At 51.3% G+C, this 23,529-nt stretch overlaps 1 protein-coding gene across 1 annotated transcript in view; it reads right to left on the reverse strand.

Moving 5' to 3' along the window:
• The window catches only part of TDRD7 (tudor domain containing 7), a 1,355,384-nt gene that overhangs the window by 800,074 nt on the left and 531,781 nt on the right, over positions 1-23,529 (reverse strand). Inside the window, exon 9 of the mRNA XM_086961853.1 lies at positions 18,754-18,865. Within this exon, the coding sequence (XP_086817979.1) occupies positions 18,754-18,865 (112 nt within the window). The remainder of the gene's footprint in view (positions 1-18,753; positions 18,866-23,529) is intronic.

Here is a 23,529-nt window from a genome sequence, read left to right on the forward strand (position 1 = left end):
ATATCTTTTGTGAGTAGGTGTTCCTGTTCTAGCTGTAGTATTTGTGCTTCCAGGGTCTGTATTTCAGCCTGGTTCTTTCTCCTAGCCTCCGCCAGTCTACCGTGGGCCCTATCACGCAGTACAACCTTGAGCGTCTCCAATAGGACTACTCAGGAATCCACAGATCCCTCGTTTTCCCGCAGAAACACCTTCACGTCGGCTCTGAGCTTCTTCCTAATGTCCGGGTTTTGTAGATCCCATGCCGAGAGTCGGAGGGTCCCGGGACCTCTCCTCTGCCGTCTACCTGTTTGAAACACCAAGGGGGAGTGGTCAGATACCCCTCGAGCGTAATAGACCGCTAAGTCCGTAGCCTGCAGCGTCTGCCGTGCCATGAAGATTTAGTCGAGGCGAGAGTAGACTGTGTGCCCCCGAGAAGAAAGAGTATGCCCTAGCGTTCGGGTGTAGCCAGCGCCATACATCCAGGAGGCCCAGTATCTCCATAGATTTAGCTAAAGGAGTCTTGTTTTGAGGCCTATCTCGTTCACCTGTCCGGTCTGCAGAGGAGTTCATCACATCATTAAAGTCCCCCCCCTAGAATTTGGATCGTGTCCGACGTGTTAAGAATTATGTCCGATATGCCCTTCATAGTGTCTGCATGCAGTTTGGGCGGGGCGTAGGCTGATATGAGTGTGTACTCCCGCCTTCTCCATGACCCCCGAACCCCTACATATGTGCCCTGCCTATCAGTCCAGACTTGCGTTACTCTCATTGGCGTTTTTTTTTTTAATGAGTATAGCAGTCCCTCGAGAACCCTGAGTGTGCCAAAACTTTGTATTGTCCCCTTGCCAAAAAGGCGCATCTATTACCCTGTAGGTGTGTTTCCTGAAGGAGTACAATATCGGCCCCAGACCTCTTAATGTGATTGTTCACCAAGCCTCGTTTAATCTTGCAGCCTAGGCCGTTGACATTCCAGGTCATCACCTTAATGCCCTCTTCGTGGGTAACCCCCCTCTCAGAGTCTCCCATAGTCATGCTGATGGGGAATGAACGGCTGGCCTTGAAGCATCTGGGACAGTTCCTATCGCGGAGCATAGGCCGCTAAATTACATAATGTGTCTGGTAGCGGTGGGTAGTCTCCGACTGTGTGTGGTTGGATGTGTTGCCTTTTGTGCGTGTCCATTCGGGATATATTTGCGGTACACAGATGGTGTGCTTCTCCCCCCCTTCCCCTCCAACCCCTCCCAACTCCCTCACCCTCCCCCCTTGCGCTAACCCCAACATTCTGTTTCAACACAACAAATCCCCCCCTTCCTCCCCCCACCCCACCTCCCTCCCCTTTCAGTCCCATCCCAATGCAAGGTAGAACTGTCAGTAGAAGGTCTATCGCCCTCCCAAAGGTCCCCCTCCCTTTTAACCTACTCTGATGGACTCAGTGCAAAAAGCATATACTGCCTTTCCCATGGAATAGTCTGAAGAGTCAAATTCAAGAAATGCGCACTATAGAGTCTGCGCCCAACAGAGCCGATAGGTAAAAGAGGGTTAACAACTTGCGTGTCTTCTTAGCGGCGAGCTGCAATCTCGGCTGCCCAATCTGCTCTTGGTCAAGAGTGTGAGTCCTACGTATCCGGACGGGGATCCGCCGGCTGCCCAGAAGCATCCTGTTCCAGGTCATTGATCGCCATTTCCAGCGGATGAATGGAGTGTGCCTCTCCCTCATCCTCCCCCGATGAGTGAGCCTCGGAGTCTTCTCTCTCTTCGCCTTCCGAGCGAGAGGTCCTGTTTAGACGATTGGATCCAGGCCCCCTCGTGTCTCCCCCTCCGGGTGATGCCGACTGTCCTTTTCGCCTGTTCATCTGAGTACGTCCCGGATAGGGCGTAGTTTGCGTCCGTCTCCTATTCCTCTGCGCCTGCGGCCGTCGGGTCTTCGGGCGTTCCCATTGTGGCCGTCGTGGAGTCGGTCCGTTTGGTCTGCCCCTCTCATTATTTTCTTGTCTGTGGAATATGGGACGTTCCTCCAGCCACTGCCAGCCATCCTCCGGGTGGTTAAAAAAGTGGTCTTTGTCTTTGTAGATCACCTTCAATTTCGCCGGAAATAGCAGCATATAGGTGACGTTCATGTCTCTTAGTTTCGCTTTGACTGCATCGAAGGATCTGCGTTGCTTTTGCACTTCCTGGCTATAGTCGGGGAAGATCATATTAGTTGCGTTCTCCATACGTATTTCCCCAAGCTTTCTGGATTCTCGCAGTATCAGGTCCCGGTCCGCAAAGTTGAGGAAGCGCGCAATGACGGGCCTGGGTCTTGCTCCCTCCGGTGGTCGTGCCAGTAGGGCCCTATGTGCCCTTTCGATGATGAAACAGTTCGAGAACTGCACCGCCTGGAAGGTTTTTGTTAGCCAGGTGTGGAGAAAGGCCACCATGCCCGTCTCCTCAATTCCTTCCCTAAATCCAACAAAGCGCAGGTTGTTGCGTCTCGCCCTATTTTCTGCATCGTTGACCTTCCACAGCAGCTGACGATGCGAGGCCTGGAGCTCCGCCATATCCTTCCTCAACATGGAGATCGAGTCTTCCGCCTCCCCTATTTGTGTCTCCGCCGAGGTCACCCGGTCTGACAGTTTCCGAAGGTCTTGTCACAGCAGCGTCACCTCCGATCCCACTTTGCCGATTTTCACCTCCAGCGCCACCCTGGATTCTTGGATGTCGGCCCTGGACGCCTGGATAGCCGCCATCAAAAGGTCCGTGTCTGTTTGTGCGCCATTAGCCGGAGGCGTGGCCTCTGTGTTTGACCTTGGCGCGGCAAAATTGTCCATGGGGCCCTGTTTGGCAGTCCTGGGTAGCACATCTTTCTTTCCCATGCTTAATGGCGCCACGCTGCGCCCTCCACGCGGGGCCCGAGACCTCCCCCTCTCGTGTTATGGGTCTGCGGATTTGCAGCTCGTTGCCCTTAGGACGTGTCCGTAGTCCCGATTCAGGCCCCGGGTCCTTGGTGCAGCCCACGGTCTTCCCAAAAACAACAAGTGATGGACTGAATGTGGATCAATGTCACACACTCCCCCAGTCAAAAGATCTGGGCCCAAATCCATCGTTTTTTTGCACTCCACACCACCCTGGGTTAGACAATGGCGATATGCAAATCAGCTCTGACCCTGTTGCCCCATGGGAACAGTCCAGTCCGAACTACAAAAGCCATGTCCTTCTCAGAACGGAATCAAGCATCCGAGGACCGGACCGGTTTCGAGGTAACACCTCTCATCAGCCCGGCTAGCTTGACTCCAAGTGGTGTGGAGTGCCTGGGACCCAGGTCTGGGCATCCCCAGCGCACTTAGGGCGGCAATTGCAAAAACAACAAGTGATGGACTGAATGTGGATCAATGTCACACACTCCCCCAGTCAAAAGATCTGGGCCCAAATCCATCGTTTTTTTGCACTCCACACCACCCTGGGTTAGACAATGGCGATATGCAAATCAGCTCTGACCCTGTTGCCCCATGGGAACAGTCCAGTCCGAACTACAAAAGCCATGTCCTTCCCAGAACGGAATCAAGCATCCGAGGACCGGACCGGTTTCGAGGTAACACCTCTCATCAGCCCGGCTAGCTTGACTCCAAGTGGTGTGGAGTGCCTGGGACCCACGTCTGGGCATCCCCAGCGCACTTAGGGCGGCAATTGCAAAAACAACAAGTGATGGACAGAATGTGGATCAATGTCACACACTCCCCCAGTCAAAAGATCTGGGCCCAAATCCATCGTTTTTTTGCACTCCACACCACCCTGGGTTAGACAATGGCGATATGCAAATCAGCTCTGACCCTGTTGCCCCATGGGAACAGTCCAGTCCGAACTACAAAAGCCATGTCCTTCCCAGAACGGAATCAAGCATCCGAGGACCGGACCGGTTTCGAGGTAACACCTCTCATCAGCCCGGCTAGCTTGACTCCAAGTGGTGTGGAGTGCCTGGGACCCAGGTCTGGGCATCCCCAGCGCACTTAGGGCGGCAATTGCAAAAACAACAAGTGATGGACTGAATGTGGATCAATGTCACACACTCCCCCAGTCAAAAGATCTGGGCCCAAATCCATCGTTTTTTTGCACTCCACACCACCCTGGGTTAGACAATGGCGATATGCAAATCAGCTCTGACCCTGTTGCCCCATGGGAACAGTCCAGTCCGAACTACAAAAGCCATGTCCTTCTCAGAACGGAATCAAGCATCCGAGGACCGGACCGGTTTCGAGGTAACACCTCTCATCAGCCCGGCTAGCTTGACTCCAAGTGGTGTGGAGTGCCTGGGACCCAGGTCTGGGCATCCCCAGCGCACTTAGGGCGGCAATTGCAAAAACAACAAGTGATGGACTGAATGTGGATCAATGTCACACACTCCCCCAGTCAAAAGATCTGGGCCCAAATCCATCGTTTTTTTGCACTCCACACCACCCTGGGTTAGACAATGGCGATATGCAAATCAGCTCTGACCCTGTTGCCCCATGGGAACAGTCCAGTCCGAACTACAAAAGCCATGTCCTTCCCAGAACGGAATCAAGCATCCGAGGACCGGACCGGTTTCGAGGTAACACCTCTCATCAGCCCGGCTAGCTTGACTCCAAGTGGTGTGGAGTGCCTGGGACCCACGTCTGGGCATCCCCAGCGCACTTAGGGCGGCAATTGCAAAAACAACAAGTGATGGACTGAATGTGGATCAATGTCACACACTCCCCCAGTCAAAAGATCTGGGCCCAAATCCATCGTTTTTTTGCACTCCACACCACCCTGGGTTAGACAATGGCGATATGCAAATCAGCTCTGACCCTGTTGCCCCATGGGAACAGTCCAGTCCGAACTACAAAAGCCATGTCCTTCCCAGAACGGAATCAAGCATCCGAGGACCGGACCGGTTTCGAGGTAACACCTCTCATCAGCCCGGCTAGCTTGACTCCAAGTGGTGTGGAGTGCCTGGGACCCACGTCTGGGCATCCCCAGCGCACTTAGGGCGGCAATTGCAAAAACAACAAGTGATGGACTGAATGTGGATCAATGTCACACACTCCCCCAGTCAAAAGATCTGGGCCCAAATCCATCGTTTTTTTGCACTCCACACCACCCTGGGTTAGACAATGGCGATATGCAAATCAGCTCTGACCCTGTTGCCCCATGGGAACAGTCCAGTCCGAACTACAAAAGCCATGTCCTTCCCAGAACGGAATCAAGCATCCGAGGACCGGACCGGTTTCGAGGTAACACCTCTCATCAGCCCGGCTAGCTTGACTCCAAGTGGTGTGGAGTGCCTGGGACCCACGTCTGGGCATCCCCAGCGCACTTAGGGCGGCAATTGCAAAAACAACAAGTGATGGACTGAATGTGGATCAATGTCACACACTCCCCCAGTCAAAAGATCTGGGCCCAAATCCATCGTTTTTTTGCACTCCACACCACCCTGGGTTAGACAATGGCGATATGCAAATCAGCTCTGACCCTGTTGCCCCATGGGAACAGTCCAGTCCGAACTACAAAAGCCATGTCCTTCCCAGAACGGAATCAAGCATCCGAGGACCGGACCGGTTTCGAGGTAACACCTCTCATCAGCCCGGCTAGCTTGACTCCAAGTGGTGTGGAGTGCCTGGGACCCACGTCTGGGCATCCCCAGCGCACTTAGGGCGGCAATTGCAAAAACAACAAGTGATGGACTGAATGTGGATCAATGTCACACACTCCCCCAGTCAAAAGATCTGGGCCCAAATCCATCGTTTTTTTGCACTCCACAACACCCTGGGTTAGACAATGGCGAAATGCAAATCAGCTCTGACCCTGTTGCCCCATGGGAACAGTCCAGTCCGAACTACAAAAGCCATGTCCTTCCCAGAACGGAATCAAGCATCCGAGGACCGGACCGGTTTCGAGGTAACACCTCTCATCAGCCCGGCTAGCTTGACTCCAAGTGGTGTGGAGTGCCTGGGACCCACGTCTGGGCATCCCCAGCGCACTTAGGGCGGCAATTGCAAAAACAACAAGTGATGGACAGAATGTGGATCAATGTCACACACTCCCCCAGTCAAAAGATCTGGGCCCAAATCCATCGTTTTTTTGCACTCCACACCACCCTGGGTTAGACAATGGCGATATGCAAATCAGCTCTGACCCTGTTGCCCCATGGGAACAGTCCAGTCCGAACTACAAAAGCCATGTCCTTCCCAGAACGGAATCAAGCATCCGAGGACCGGACCGGTTTCGAGGTAACACCTCTCATCAGCCCGGCTAGCTTGACTCCAAGTGGTGTGGAGTGCCTGGGACCCAGGTCTGGGCATCCCCAGCGCACTTAGGGCGGCAATTGCAAAAACAACAAGTGATGGACTGAATGTGGATCAATGTCACACACTCCCCCAGTCAAAAGATCTGGGCCCAAATCCATCGTTTTTTTGCACTCCACACCACCCTGGGTTAGACAATGGCGATATGCAAATCAGCTCTGACCCTGTTGCCCCATGGGAACAGTCCAGTCCGAACTACAAAAGCCATGTCCTTCCCAGAACGGAATCAAGCATCCGAGGACCGGACCGGTTTCGAGGTAACACCTCTCATCAGCCCGGCTAGCTTGACTCCAAGTGGTGTGGAGTGCCTGGGACCCACGTCTGGGCATCCCCAGCGCACTTAGGGCGGCAATTGCAAAAACAACAAGTGATGGACTGAATGTGGATCAATGTCACACACTCCCCCAGTCAAAAGATCTGGGCCCAAATCCATCGTTTTTTTGCACTCCACACCACCCTGGGTTAGACAATGACGATATGCAAATCAGCTCTGACCCTGTTGCCCCATGGGAACAGTCCAGTCCGAACTACAAAAGCCATGTCCTTCCCAGAACGGAATCAAGCATCCGAGGACCGGACCGGTTTCGAGGTAACACCTCTCATCAGCCCGGCTAGCTTGACTCCAAGTGGTGTGGAGTGCCTGGGACCCACGTCTGGGCATCCCCAGCGCACTTAGGGCGGCAATTGCAAAAACAACAAGTGATGGACTGAATGTGGATCAATGTCACACACTCCCCCAGTCAAAAGATCTGGGCCCAAATCCATCGTTTTTTTGCACTCCACACCACCCTGGGTTAGACAATGGCGATATGCAAATCAGCTCTGACCCTGTTGCCCCATGGGAACAGTCCAGTCCGAACTACAAAAGCCATGTCCTTCCCAGAACGGAATCAAGCATCCGAGGACCGGACCGGTTTCGAGGTAACACCTCTCATCAGCCCGGCTAGCTTGACTCCAAGTGGTGTGGAGTGCCTGGGACCCACGTCTGGGCATCCCCAGCGCACTTAGGGCGGCAATTGCAAAAACAACAAGTGATGGACTGAATGTGGATCAATGTCACACACTCCCCCAGTCAAAAGATCTGGGCCCAAATCCATCGTTTTTTTGCACTCCACACCACCCTGGGTTAGACAATGGCGATATGCAAATCAGCTCTGACCCTGTTGCCCCATGGGAACAGTCCAGTCCGAACTACAAAAGCCATGTCCTTCCCAGAACGGAATCAAGCATCCGAGGACCGGACCGGTTTCGAGGTAACACCTCTCATCAGCCCGGCTAGCTTGACTCCAAGTGGTGTGGAGTGTGGAGTCCTCGGATGCTTGATTCCGTTCTGGGAAGGACATGGCTTTTGTAGTTCGGACTGGACTGTTCCCATGGGGCAACAGGGTCAGAGCTGATTTGCATATCGCCATTGTCTAACCCAGGGTGGTGTGGAGTGCAAAAAAACGATGGATTTGGGCCCAGATCTTTTGACTGGGGTGAATGTGTGACATTGATCCACATTCGGTCCATCACTTGTTGTTTTTGCAATTGCCGCCCTAAGTGCGCTGGGGATGCCCAGACGTGGGTCCCAGGCACTCCACACCACTTGGAGTCAAGCTAGCCGGGCTGATGAGGTGTTACCTCGAAACCGGTCCGGTCCTCGGATGCTTGATTCCGTTCTGGGAAGGACATGGCTTTTGTAGTTCGGACTGGACTGTTCCCATGGGGCAACAGGGTCAGAGCTGATTTGCATATCGCCATTGTCTAACCCAGGGTGGTGTGGAGTGCAAAAAAACGATGGATTTGGGCCCAGATCTTTTGACTGGGGTGAATGTGTGACATTGATCCACATTCGGTCCATCACTTGTTGTTTTTGCAATTGCCGCCCTAAGTGCGCTGGGGATGCCCAGACGTGGGTCCCAGGCACTCCACACCACTTGGAGTCAAGCTAGCCGGGCTGATGAGAGGTGTTACCTCGAAACCGGTCCGGTCCTCGGATGCTTGATTCCGTTCTGGGAAGGACATGGCTTTTGTAGTTCGGACTGGACTGTTCCCATGGGGCAACAGGGTCAGAGCTGATTTGCATATCGCCATTGTCTAACCCAGGGTGGTGTGGAGTGCAAAAAAACGATGGATTTGGGCCCAGATCTTTTGACTGGGGTGAATGTGTGACATTGATCCACATTCGGTCCATCACTTGTTTTTTTTTGCAATTGCCGCCCTAAGTGCGCTGGGGATGCCCAGACGTGGGTCCCAGGCACTCCACACCACTTGGAGTCAAGCTAGCCGGGCTGATGAGAGGTGTTACCTCGAAACCGGTCCGGTCCTCGGATGCTTGATTCCGTTCTGGGAAGGACATGGCTTTTGTAGTTCGGACTGGACTGTTCCCATGGGGCAACAGGGTCAGAGCTGATTTGCATATCGCCATTGTCTAACCCAGGGTGGTGTGGAGTGCAAAAAAACGATGGATTTGGGCCCAGATCTTTTGACTGGGGTGAATGTGTGACATTGATCCACATTCGGTCCATCACTTGTTGTTTTTGCAATTGCCGCCCTAAGTGCGCTGGGGATGCCCAGACGTGGGTCCCAGGCACTCCACACCACTTGGAGTCAAGCTAGCCGGGCTGATGAGAGGTGTTACCTCGAAACCGGTCCGGTCCTCGGATGCTTGATTCCGTTCTGGGAAGGACATGGCTTTTGTAGTTCGGACTGGACTGTTCCCATGGGGCAACAGGCTCAGAGCTGATTTGCATATCGCCATTGTCTAACCCAGGGTGGTGTGGAGTGCAAAAAAACGATGGATTTGGGCCCAGATCTTTTGACTGGGGTGAATGTGTGCCATTGATCCACATTCGGTCCATCACTTGTTGTTTTTGCAATTGCCGCCCACGGTCTTCCCAGCATCCTCCGTAGAGATCGGGGTACAAGGCACACGTTCCCCCAGGTGAAGCGCCGTGCATGTGTTTAGAGTTCTGTGGTATCCCGCCTCTCTACCGCCTTATCCCGGCCCTCCTCGCCGGCTTCGAAGTGATATGCAGGCAAGGTAGTCAGTTGGGGAAATGCCACGCAATTGCCCCCGGGGACCCACAGACCCATTCTCCTCCTCTGCCTCAGGGAGTTCGTCTCTTCTCCAAAAATGCGGTTGCGTTGGGGCCCAGGTCGCGCTTCTCACATCGGGCCGCCACCAGGTCCGAGCCCCAACTGCCAACGGGTCAGGGAAGCGAGGGAGCCGTCCCGCACCACAGGAGTACGTATATAAGGCCCGCTCACCGCATCAGGCCTTCTCCGTCCCGCAGGGCCCACCGCAGGTTGCTTGCGCCAGTTTCGAGCCAGGAGGCCAAGTGCCCGTGATATGAGAGGGGTTCAGGAGATCTCTCCACCTCCCGGGAATCAGCGGCGCTGTGCGGACCTGCAGGCTATGCATCGGCCGACTCAGCCGTAGTTAACGCTCCACTGCAGCCGTTTCTGTCATTCCGGCCCGTCCGACGAGTGCGGTCCGCCGTTGGAGCCTCTGTTGGTCCGTAGGAAGGGGGGGGGGGCTCGGTGTCCCGGTTGTGATCCTCCGCCCGGCCCCGCAGCCTCTGTGCACTTCTCGGCCGCAGTTGCCCGTCACTGTCCCCCAGCCGTAGGTGTCTCTCAGGCGATCGGATGCATCCAGCAGTCGTTCCGACATCCTCGTGGAGTTCCACTCAGCTCCTTATCTCCGGGAATATGCCAGCGACTCAGTGCGCCGCCATCTTGGGTTCCGCAGCCAGGCGCGCGCCCGTCTCTATTTCGCTGTTTTCTGCCACTTCCTCTACAAATATAGTGGATTGCAGGTCACAGTGAGGTACTGAGGCCAAAGGACGTTATAACACGCAGTTTTGGGCTATGTGGCTTGTTTAGTAAGTCGGATTAGTAGCAGCTCGCCCGGAGCTACGGGAAGACAAGTCCTAGCTGGCCATGCTGCTGGCCACGCCCCCGGTTCACCAAATCTTAAATGCCTCCTCCACTTCTGGCCTGGCATAGTTTTTTAAATTGGTTAGCAGTGGTCTCTTGACTTCATTCGAGAAGATATTTGGAATCATCCCTAGCTTTTTCCATTCTATATTTTCGAGCCTGTTTGGCGGATTCCCAGTTTTGCTGGCATTAGCTGCAGGCGTTTTGATTATATTTAGTTTTGTTAAACATGGATGCCCGTCCTGCGCTGGAAGAAGCAGAGCCCCTCCTACTGCTGTTTCGCAACCGGATGCTTGATTACTATGGCACCCTGCCGCTTGCGACTTTAAGCACAGCTTTTGGATGATCGTTTCGATTTTCCTATTTCACATGTGTCCAGCCTGTTTTTCACTGCCTGAGCTGTGATTTCGAATGGGCCCTTGATTTGTGTCTCTGCTTGACGGTGTCTCTTGACGTCGATTTTAATCATCTGATGAGCCCCGTAGTAGCTCACGAGTTGGTTTGTTCTGGCGAAAGGATTATGGCCTTGGCAGCGATGCATGGACTAATGGGTCATTGGGACATACTCGCAGTGGGGCATGAGTTCTTGGCACATAGCGTTCTTGAAAACCCACCGAGTTGTCCTCTGATGCTGCTAGAGGATCCAATGCTGGAGGAGCACGTATGTTCTTTTCCGCTTCTTAATTGGATGGCTGAACTGTTTTCGGATGATGACAGTGATTTCATTTTAGAGGCTGTAGCTGCATATTTTGCGTATACAGTGCTACCCTGAAATGCCTCGGATACTTTTTATTATTTAGGCATGTACCAGTTTGTATTTTTTTTTATGGTGCCTTTTCCTTACGCTGAGTTCTTTTTATACGCCCCAGGCCTATTGACTTTATACGGCCAATGGACTATTGACAATGATTTTGGACCATTTATTTTGGCCACTATAGGCCGTCATGTATGACTTTAAAGATTAGCTTGGCTCATTATTATTGAACTTTGATTTCATGTTATGCCCCTATTCTGGTGTTAGATTTCCTTGATTTTGTCCGTGCTCGGATCATTGGGGGGTGTCTTATAGCTTCTTCTTTTCTATATACTGTGTTAAGTTAGCATGAGCTTATTAAATGTTTAAACACCATTTTACCTTTCTGCCTCATTTTGCACACGACACATAATTGTTGTTTTAGCTTTCAACCCAGAAGAGCTTCGTGATTTACTTGAGAAATAATATGTTATTGCTCTGATATCAGTTTTGCTCGGTACACTGTCTGCACAGTGAGTGCTGAAGGCTGAAAGGATAACTAAACACGATGTTGTTTTGAGGTCTGATCTTAGCACGTCCATAGACATAACACACATGCTGCTGCCAAAATCTGGCTCTAGGCGGCTTTTATATTGTTGTGCTGCACACACACGGGACACACTTGATGGTGCTTTGCATGCAGAGAGCTGGTGGAAGATGATGTGATCCTCTGCCACTGATATTTTGAGGTAAAGGCCCGCCCTGCTAAAAACCAAATGAGACCTTCATAGATATAAAATACTATGCTAAATAGGGAGGGTGTGAATTAGGTATTGTTAATACCTATTCATTACAGCATCTTAGTATGCTGTCACCATTCGCCTTTTACGGACTAGTAACTATGCTGATAACTTTGTTGCTTATAATATGTTTGCTAGTACTGCGTTTGAGAACCTTCCATTAGTAAATAAATATTTCAAACATGCACGTGTCCTCTTTTACTCCACGTTCTGGTTTGTAATGATTATATAACGAAAGAGTGTTCATGTGTTCCACGATACCTGAGGTAATCTAAGTTCATGTTCTGGTCTGTCTAAGCATTGGGAGTTTGTTATGACCAATGAGACACTGTAGCTAGCTCGCTAAGGGGATTTTGGGTACTGAGGTGAGTTTTGGGCCATCCTAATTCACCGACGTTCCAGGTCTCTATGCACAGTTCTGTACGAGAACGGAATTCCCGCTACAAGAGCGAGTGCCGCCTTGGAAATTCCAATCCTCAGAACTGATGACATTACGCGTTCTCTTCTGTGGCGAATAGATCTAACCAAGGCTCTCCCCACTGCTGAAAGAGACCTGAACCACGTCCGAGTTCAGACACCATTCTTGATCCATCATGCACCGACAGCTGAGTTTGTCTGCCATGGCATTCAGGGAACCTGCCAGGTGTTGAACCACCAGGGAGACGCCCTGGTGTTCCAGCCATTGCCAGAGGGGCAGAGCCTCCTGACAAAGGGTCCACGACCCCACCCCGCCCTGTTTGTTGCAGTACCACATGGAGGTGGTGTTGTCCGTGAACACGTGCACTACATTTCCCCGGACAGAGGGAAGGAAGGCTTTCAGTGCAAACCGGATCACCCGCAGCTCCAGAAAGTTGATGTGGAGCTGGGACTCCGCCGGAGACCAGAGGCCTATGATCTCTGCCTCTCCAATGTGGCCCGCCCCAACCCAGGAGGGACGCATCCGTCACGACTACGTGCTCCGGTTGGGGTAGGGAGAGGGATCTGCCGCTGACCCAATCGCGGTCCGTGAGCCACCACTGCAACTGTCTGGCAGTGCCCTCCGAGATCAGGACGTGGTCGGAAAGGTTGCCCTGATGCTGGGCCCACTGAAACCTCAGGTCCCACTGAAGAGCCCGCATCCGCCATCTGACGTGATGCACCAGAAGAATGCAGGAGGCCATCAGCCCCAGAAGCCGCAGCGTCAACCTGACCGAGACTCGGAAAAAAGGCTGAAAGATCGGAATCAGAGCCTGAATATCCCGAAACCGCTGTTTGGGAGGATAAATACAGAAACTGCACCGAATCCAGAACCGCTCCGATGAAGAGGAGCTTCTGAGAGTGGCACAGATGTTACTTCGGCACATCGATGGAGAACCCCAGCAGGTGCAGGAGGTCGGCCGTAGTCTGGAGGTGGCTGACGACTGTCTGGGGCGAGCCCGCCTTCAACAACCAGTCGTCAAGATAGGGGAAGACTAACACCCCTAATCTGCGCAGATGAGCTGCGACTACCGCCATCACTTTCTTGAAAACCCAAGGGGCGATGGTAAGGACGAAGGAGAGCACTGTAAACTGAAAGTGCTCTTGGCCTACCGTGAACCGCAGGTAACGCCGGTGGGCCGGCAGGACAGGGATGTGAAAATATGCGTCCTGCAAGTCCAACGCTACCATCCAGTCTCCAGAGTAGCTAAGACCTGAGCCAAAGTCAGCACCCTTTGCCGTTCTTGGGAACCAGGAAGTAGTTGGAGTAACAACCACACCCTACTTCTGGCCCAGGAACGCGCTCGATGGCCCCCTTGGCCAAGAGGGCCGTAACTTCCTCTTGCAGAAGTTGCAAGTGATCCCCTGACACGCGGTGGTACTGCGGTGGCATGGCTGGAGGGGTCGCCTTGAAGGGGAGGGAGTAGCCCCTTCGGACGGTTTGCAGTCCCCACCTGTCCGATGTGATAGTGCGCCAGTGGAGGAGGTGATGGCGAACCCTGCCCCCCACTGGCGTCAAATGGGCCTGAAAGCTAAGACTAGGAAGGCTTTGAGGCGGATGCTGCGAGGGTGGATGTGGCGAGGTGTCTTGGCGCAATGTAAAGAAACTAAACAAGTGCTGACCAATACATTATTGGGTGAAAAGCCATGTCTTGATTTCCTTCCTGAACAGCCTCCGGTTAGTGATCTGTATAGAGGTGTAGCGGGATAAAGTTTCATAGCCTTGAGGCCAGATGGGAGAAATCCTTACCTCCCCATCGTAGTCTTTTGATCTTAAGGACATTGACCAAGCCCTGCGCAGCGGACCTCAGAGAGCGAGTTGGCTGGTACCGGGAGAATAGGTATTGCAAATCGAAAGCCCCCTCGCCAGACAGTGCCTTATGGACTAAGCATAATGCTTTAAAGTCCACAAGCAGTTGTACTGGAAGCCAATATAGTTGCCTGATAGAACGGGAGGTAGGATGGTGTTTAGGCAAGTTAAAAAGTACTCTCGCTGCTGCATTTTGGACTGATTGCAGCTTAGCCAGTTGAGCAGTGCCAGCTCCAAGATAGAGGGCTTTGCCATAATCGATTCTTGACAAGATGGTGGCAATTATAACTGTTTTTCGAAGGTCAAAAGGGATAAACAGGAGTATCTTTCTCAGCCCTTTTAACATGAAAAAGCATGCTGAGGTCACTTGATTGATCTGTGGCCTCCAGGACATGTCTTTATCAAACAGTATGCCGAGGTTCCTAACTTTAGTCACTGGGACCGGGCAGGCCCCTGCTGCTATAGGCCACCAGAGCTGGATCCAAATAGAAGCTTTTTGGCCAAATTCCAGAACTTCTGTCTTTTCAGTATTCAACTTTAGGAAGTTCTGATTCATCCAGGTCATAACCTCTGACATACAGAGGGAAAAGTCAGCTGCCTTGGTTTCCACTGAGTGTGAGACTGAGACTATCAGCTGAGTGTCATCAGCATATGTCACTAGCATAAGTCCTTGATTTTTAATTAATTTTGCCAGGGGGGCAACATAGATATTAAACAGCGTGGACAACAGAGCAGATCCCTGAGGGACTCCTCCAGGAAGGGTGAATTTTTTGATTGATAGCCATGCCAAAGGATCACTTGTTCTCTGTCTGACAGGAAGGAGGTGAGAAGATCCAACGCTATGCCCTGAACGCCAGAATCCCGAGCCTTTGGATGAGTACCTCGTGATTTACAGTGTGATTTACAATGTCAAAGGCCGCTGTTAGGTCCAACAGGACCAAGGTGACTCTACTTCCCTTGTCCATGCCTTTTCGTATCTCCTCTTCAGCCATTATTAAGGCTGTTTCCGTAGAGTGTTTTGCACGAAAGCCATGTTGGGTGTTATAGAGAACGTTGTTTATCTCAAGATAAGAAGATAACTCCAAATTTATGGCTTTCTCCAATAGTTTGGCTGGCAGAGGGAGCCAGGAGATAGGGCTGCAGTTTTTTTTCATCAGAGGTATCTAACTTTATCTTTTGGCCGGATGCATGCCTTTTTCCATACTAACGGAAAAACTCCTGAAGTGAGGGTCTGGTTCAGAACCGGCAGTAGTAATACACTGGTCTCTATTGGAGCCAAATGAAGTACATGGGCATGGATCCATAGGTGATCCGGACTTGGTTTTTAACAGCAGATCTGCCACCATATTCTCAACAAGTAGGCCCCGCAACTGTCCCCTGGCACCGCCACGGCCGTTACCACATCCACCGCCACGCTGGATGTTAGTCTGCGGCCATTGGCAGGCAGGACGTGAGGGGGCGCCCCCTCCTTGGCCACGAAAGGAGCGAAAGGCAGAAGTCTGCTGGCCCGACAGGCCTAAGGACTTAGCCGTAGCCCTGGAGTCATTGAAACGCTCAAGCGCACTGTCTGCCTTGTCGCCAAAGAGGGGACGGCCATCAAACGGCATGTCCATGAGTGAGTTCTGGACATCAGCCGAGAAGTTGGCGGACCTCAGGCAGGCGTGGCGGCGAACCACCACGGTCATGGAAATCGCCCTACCCAGCGAGTCAGTGGTATCCAGTCCACATCGAATAGAGTACCGCGCTGCATCTCGCCCTTCCGCAAGGGCTTGAGCGAGTTTTAACTGGGCAATCCGTCAGCACGTCCGCGACCGTGTCCCACAGAGAGTGGGTGTAACGGCCCAAAGGGCAAGCAGTGTTGACCGACCGTAACCCCAAACTAAGTGAGGAGAACAGCTTCTTACCGAACTGCTCATACCTTTTGGATTCCCGATCAGGTGGAGCAGTCGGGAATGCGGTCTGGGAGTTAGATTCCTGGATAACCAGGCTCTCGGGGCGAGGTGGGTGGACAGGAGGCTAGGGTCGCCCGGGGCCGGGCGGTGGCGTCTGGCCACGTTCCGATCTACAGGGGGCCTGTAGTGGGCCTGGACCATGTGCACAACAGAAAGTCAGTAAGGGCCTCATTAAACTGCAGTAGAGGCTCCGAAGAGCTTGCCTGCGGTTTAAGGACCTAGGTGAGGAGGTTAGTCCTCACAGCTGTGACGGGGAGCTCAAGAGCCAAGGCCTTGGCCGCCCTCGTCAACATCACACTGTAAGCAGCCCCCTCCTCCTTAGCCACGGTAGGAGGGGAGAGAAATCCAGTGTCGGGCGAAGTGTCCAGACCACTGGCCTCCCCTAGCTCAACTGCCCAGTCCTGATACAACTGGCACTCCAGTGCCAGAGGGTCCTTAGACCCCTCCCAATCCTCCTCGCCTCCCATCTCCTGATAGTCAGGTGCAAAGGATGGGGCCGGATCATAGAAGAATTGCTCTTCTCTCAGCGTCGAATGAGGCATCGAGCGACACCGGTTCGACGCCGGATCCGTACAGAGGAAGGGAGGGAGGGACCGGGGACGAGGTCGTGCGGGGACGGCATCGTGGGTGACACCCTGGGGGTCGGCACCGGCAGAGGGGTCGTAAGGTCGACCAGCGGCAACCCGGATCCGAACCCGGATCCAGTGGGGCCCTGCAGCGTCGGGACTGAAGTTGTCGATGACGCCGGGGCAGAAGCACCCGGGGCCAAAGCTCCCAGCCCGCTTGGGATCCCAGATGGGGCCAGATGGCGCCACAGCGGGACCCGACGGAGGAGAGAGCGACCTCATGGCAATGAGGAAGGCGTCGATCTCCTTCGGCGTCGCGTTCAGCCCAGGGACCGGTGGGTATGGAGGTGGCCGCGGCGCCTACGGCTCCGACGGAGCCCCGTGGGCTGTGTCACCCGAACTCCCGGTGCCATCTCGCGAGCGTCGGGGGGAGTCGGAAGAGCGGTGTTGTCTCTTCGACTTCTTGTGCCTCTTACCTGAGGACTTGGAGCCCGACGAATGCGGTCGACTCGCCGAGCTGCGATGACTGTGGCCCCGCGACCGGTTCTTCGACCTCCTCCTCGACCGGGGCCGCCAACGGCGCGGGCCAACTGCCGGAACTCGAGGTGCTTACGGGACAGCTCCCGCCTAGCCTTCGACGTCAAGGCCTGGCAGTCGGGGTACGACTTGTAGTCGTGGTCGGCCCCAAGGCAATACAGGCACCGACGGTGGGGCTCGGTAACCGACATCAGGGGGTTACAATCGGCAGAGGGTTTGAATCCGGGCATCCCTATCGGCACCGAGAGTCTACCGACTCGAAAAAGGATCCAAAAAGAATCGAAAAAGTTAGTAAAAAAGTGACTAAGTACTACTTTTTCCGGATCTGCGCTTGCTGGCACGGAAAAAAAAGCTGTGTATAAGAACTGACGTCAGCGCGCGAGGGCGGCGTCTACGTACTCAAACAACGTCATCCCGGCGCCAACGACGCCGGACGCGGAGCCGCAGATAACGCCTACAGATGCGCAGGGGTACTGCTACGCAAAACTTTCCAGATCCAGTCTGACGCCTGGGGATAATCTAAGGTAAGGAATCTAACAATAACCTGTTTCTTTCAGATCTGTAAGTTACATGGAATAAAATATAAACATTCTTGTGCCAATGTGTCTATGGATACCCCATTCACTGCTTGATTTTAAATAAGTGGGTTCAATAATTAAATCACTATTCGCTGGATACCAGAATACCTGAACAGGAACAATATTCATGTGTAATATTACAGGAGAACTATGTTACATAATATAGGCATCATTGTTTCGAAGCAAGTTGTGCAGACACATATTCTTCTACTCGGTCTCAACCTATGAGAAGGGTCATGACAATAAATCACACATTTTTATATATAGATTTTCCAGTGTTTTCTATAGCACAGAGTGCTGTTTCTCAGTGGTAGCAAACGTTTCGGGTTTCAATAGTCCACTAGCATGCTACAATTGGACTTCCCCAAAAAATGCCATGAGATAACATGCAAGCAGGGAGCTACGGGACAGGAATTCCTTTATTTGCCATGACTGAATCCGGATTGACCTAGTTCAGCTACTCAAAAAGATTTACAAAGATGCCATACAATGATGCATTCTGACTGAAATTTGTACACAATTTAATGAAAATAGGAGATAATTTACAATTCTATGGTTCACAATACTCAATCTCAAATTATCAAGGATCTAAAAAGTCCCTAGTGGTGTTTTTTTCAAGTCTTGGTTAGCATGCTAGAGGAAGGTACCACATTTTAAAGACCATGTACAAGAAACGGTTTGAATACTACATACAGTCACCTCTCACAAACAATGTACTCCAAAGTGCAAGAAGTGGGATTAGAATGACCAAATTCTGCAAGGTAAGATAAAACAGTTATGAACAGCATACAGAGAGCACAGTGTAAAGACTTTAGCAAACCTCCCGATTACACACATTTTCCTGCCTTATTCTAGTATAATCGATTTGTGCTCTGACGTAGTTAGCAGAAGCCAAGTAGTACACACAAACTTCCATAAGGTCACTTAAATTCAAATGTACTTTAAATGAACTATTAATGGTAGAACATATATTACTGCTACGCTGAATGAAATATTGGCACACAATAGGTCTTATTTTGCTTTTTTCAAATATTAAATTAACCATCTTTACACACGTGCAAGGAACTTAGAAATAAGTGTATGCATTTTTCCCCTAACATATATGAGGAAAAAGTTTCTTACCTGCCAATCTGCATTTTGTAGCTTGAAACGCAAGAGAGTAGAACTGTCTAGCTAACTTACGTATTTTATTTCTTTCAACCATCTCAGAAAAACCATAATCGACATAGAAAACCTGAAAAACAGTAAATATTTATGCAATCTACTGCTTAATAAATAAGATTAAGTTGCCTTAAACCACTCAGAATTTCAAAAACATTGTTAAAATTCAACATAGATGGAAAATACGGATATATTACATCCAAAATAATCAATTACTGCATACTACTATCATCTTTTTCATAAGCATATTAATCCTACCTAATTGAAAAGAGGATGCAAAACTGCTAGCCCCACTGCTGTATCTACTTTTGATGTTGAATCCAAACAGTAATGCTTGGTAAAAGTGTGTATATTAGACTGGGTTGCTGCTGCAAATGTCCGCTAAGGAGACTCCAGAAAACAGGGCTACAGAAGTGGTGACACTTAATGTAGGAGTGCATTTACGGTGCAACTACGCAGTTGTCCCGCTTTATTGCGAAAGTAAGAGACTGCTGCAGAAACCCAGTAAGCTATGCTGTTCCATGAGGGAGGCATTACCTTTCCTAATTGAGGCAAAAGCTATTTAAAGATGATCCGATTTCCTGATGAGCTTTGTTCTTTCTATATAACATTGTAAACATCTTCTGACATCCAAGGTATGCAAGGCTTTCTCAGCTGTATTAGATGGGTTCTTGAAGAATGTTTAAGACAATTGGTTCATTTAAGTGAAAAGAATTTGGAACTTTCAGGATAAAATGAGAGTTGGTTCTCAATATTACACTATTGTCCTTGAGCTGTAAGCAGGTTTTTTGTATTCTTTTGGCTAAAGTGAAAGCCAGTAGAAGGAATATGTTTAAGGTTATCTATTTTAATTCCACTTTATGGATAGGCTCAAACAGAATTCTCATCAACTGAGATAAAACTGTGTTCAACTGCCATGTGACCGCTAGGTTTTTTAACAGAGGAAAAACTCTGCGGAGTCCTCTCACAAATTATTTTATTAATCTTGAAGAACAGAGAGGAACGTAATTCCTTGTTCTATGAAATCTTGAAATTGCCTCCAGTTGGACTTTAATTGAATTATTTGAAAGACCTGTTGCGCCAGGTGCAGCAAGTAAGGTAGAATCTTCTCTAGATTAGATCTAAAAGGGTGAAGATCTTTACCTGCACATCAACAATAAAATCTAGTCCATTTAGCTATGTAGGATTGGTTTGTTGTGGACTGCTCTAGAACTGCTTTTCATTCTCAACATGTTAAGAGACAAATTCTGTTAGGACCAGAGGCTCAGAATATGCTGATCTATTCCATATTTGAAATGCAAACTCAGCAGCCTTAACAACACTTTATAATAAAAGATTACATATCCCTTGAGTCTTTGTAAAACCCCCCAAAACAACCAGAGACAGTCCCATATAAACAACATCAAGGAACAGCACTTCCTCTTTCTTCGCTGCTCAGCAGCCAGATAAGTTACATTCCTCCTTAATCTTGATTATATGGTACTATTGCAAGGTAGCTTAACTATTGGGCTGACTTGTTTAAGTCTCTTTATTCACAGGTTCTTGTCTGCGACTATGCGGTGCGCATGCAGTTCTGACCTGGTATTGTTGGGTAGTCCATGCAGCTACCGCTGGCTTCATGGTTGGAAGCTACCGGCCAAGGGTCATTGGCCACGGGGTATGATTAACTGGCTTGTGGCTTTGTACACCAATTCCGGGAGTCAACTGCAGCCACACAAAAAAATTGTGTAATCCCTGGACAGCGTGCGGGTGATAGCGAGGTCGAAGAAACTGCTAATCCGACCTAGGGGCGAGGTTTCTCCTGAGACGCTCCACCCATCCTCATCAGGGCTGCTAAAAGTGTCACGCGGTGTGCCGTAGTTCACTGATAGAGAGCGTGGTGCATTCCCCTGTCTGCATAAGGGGCATATGACAGTTTCCCTCTGGGAGGAAGCGGGCACCATCCAGGGTGTGCCTGAAGCAAGACCGAGACGTGTGTTCCCAGTGCTAGTCAGGGTTCTCTGCTTTGTTCTGTGGCTCCAGTGCAGCAGTTCGCCCACGGAGCAGTAGTTATATCTTGGGCTTTGTATATCAAGGATGTTATTCATCAAACAAGCCTTGGCCCATCCCAACAAGTTGCTGTGTCTTTCTACCGAAGTTTATCTGCTCAATTTATCATTCTTTCCAGTGCACCTGTACAACATGGCAAGTGAGTTTTACACTTGGGAGCCCATGGAGGAGGAACATTCGCTGCTCCCCATTCACATAGAACAGGGGCCGTATTACAGTAAGGACCCTGGGGGCACAACGGCATTTGCGCCGCTTTGCGCGCCCTTGGGGAACTTGGGTATTACAGAAGGGGGCACAGACGCTTGTGAGTCCCCTTCAGTAAAACTAATAGCACCTCCGCTACCTTCAGGGGGCATTCCCTCATTTGCATAGGGATGTTTCCTTTGCAAATGAGGGGATTATTTGCCTTCACGCCAGCACCATGTCACAGATGCTGGTGCAAAGGGCCCCAGCTTCTAGGCAGTGCACTGTGAGTGCACCCCCTCAGAGCAGCTCTCTGTAGAGGGGAAAAGGGGTAGAATGGTCCTTTGGACCCCCCAGAAAACCCCTCGCAGGCGGGTGCAGTCACTGACTGCACCCGCCTGCAGGGGGATCTAAAATCTCTTTCAAAAGTGGCACAGTGAAAACACGGAGTGGCTGCGTTTTCATATGAATGTGCTGCCCCCAGGGCAGCACGAGTTCGCTGCTGACTTGGGGCAGCGCATTCAACGTAATAGGGTGCATTTTCATTGTTTGCGTCGGGCACACCTTTTAACAGGTGTGACGGGTGCAAACAATGAAAATGCGTAATACGGCCTCAGGTGGATGCGATTAATGCAATCCTGGAGAGGGCGGTCTCCTCGGCCCTTGAACGCTTAAGCCGCATCATTGAACTCACGGTCCGGTGTAGTGTAGTATCCTCATCTGAAGAGGACTGGAGGGAGAGCCCCTGTCTGACACAAAAGGGTCCTCCAAGGGCAAAGACAAAGCCAAGGCACCTGCAAACGCTACTAAGACCGCTGCCTTTTCAGATGCCTTTGAGAGGCTGCGCCAGGCCTTTCTTAAGAGCCACCTAGATAAGCTTGAGGGATGAGAGGATTCCCAGCCGGAGGTACCCCTTAGGAAAATTCCTGCCCCCAAGGCTGGGCAGATGACTATAACGGGGAAGACACGGACAACACAGATTGTGACTCAGACGACAAGACCTGGTCCGAGCAGACCCTGGCGACCGGAAGGTGCACCTAAAACCTTCTGCTGGATGCTCATCAGACCCAGGACTCGGCGAATGTCCCCGGCATGCTTAACACAGAAGACATAAATCCTCCCCGCTCAGCAGATTGGATACCGGCGCCCATTGTGGCATCTTGAATAGCCAGCCAGATTCAAAAACCAATGGACCAAGCTTTCCGTGACTACCTAAAGGCAGAATGCCCCCGTCCATCCTTGCTGAATAAAGTGGCGAGTACCCCAGAGATCGATGTCAGAATGGCAACGCTCATCACTAAGTGCATCAAATCCCTATGAAGGGTTTGGATCGTTCCTGGCGGTCCTGCCAACACAAGGGTTTTGGACGTGCTGGGGCCGCTCACCAAAATATTAGGCAAAGCAGAGGAAGCCAAAGAGACAGACTACATGATTGATCCCGTTATCTTCTCGGGATGGACGCAGAAAGCCCTATGCTTCCTTGGGAATGCGAATTGCGCATTATCAGAAGAGCGTAGGTGCTCTGTGATGATCAAGATTGATCCCAGACTTGGTGAGCTGGCCTGCACGGATGCCAGGCCCGTGACAAACGGTAGGGTCTCTTTGGAGAACCATTAACAAAACTCTTTAAATAAGGCCGAGCAGTCAATTACAAATGTTTTCTGTCAGCAAATGTTCTGGGGGGCCAGAAGAGGAAGGGGGCGCTCCTCCGTCCGTCCTTACAATTCAAACCCCCACAAGCTCCAGATGAAGCGCACCATGCAGAGGCAGGACCAGTGGAAGTTAGGATGGTTTTATCCCTCGAGATGCCGCAGCAGAGGACGTGGGGGAAAGGAATATGCTACTTACCAGTATGCATCTGTACTTGGCATGTAGGGCTGCTGAGATTCATATCTGTGCATAGATCGCCGCCTAGTGTTGGGTCCGGAGGATTGCACTTTGTTGTCCTGGAAGAGTCTTCGAAGTATCACGAGAGGGGTGAATCCTCCCCTGGACTACAGGCCGCATGGGCATCTTCTCCATCCTCAGATTGTTTTTCTCCATTGTGGCAGAGATGGAGATAGTAAAGAAAGAGATGGCCATGCCCAAGATAATGCTACAGCTGCGACAGGCACCAGGGAGGAGGGCGGGTGATATGAATGTCAGCAGCCCTACATGCCAAGAACAGATGCATACTGGTCAGTCAAGTCAAGTCAAGGATTTGTATAGCGCGCTACATACCCATAGGGTCTCAAGGCGCTTGAGGAAGGGGGGGGGGGGGGGGGGGGGGGGGGGGAGTTACTTGTCGAATATCCAGGTTTTAAGTTGTTTTCTGAATGCTAGGTGGCTCTGAGTAAGGCGTAGTTGAGTGGGAAGAGAGTTCCAGGTTTTAGCTGCCAGGTAGGAGAAGGATCTACCTCCCATGGTGGCTTTGTTGATGCGAGGTACAGTGGCAAGGGCTTGGTTGGAGGATCGTAGCTGGCGGGAGGGGGTGTAGAAGGACAGTCGTGTGTCGTGGCATTCGGG

This window comes from Lissotriton vulgaris, chromosome 3_1, assembly GCF_964263255.1.
Source record: "Lissotriton vulgaris chromosome 3_1, aLisVul1.2, whole genome shotgun sequence".
Taxonomy (NCBI): domain Eukaryota; kingdom Metazoa; phylum Chordata; class Amphibia; order Caudata; family Salamandridae; genus Lissotriton; species Lissotriton vulgaris.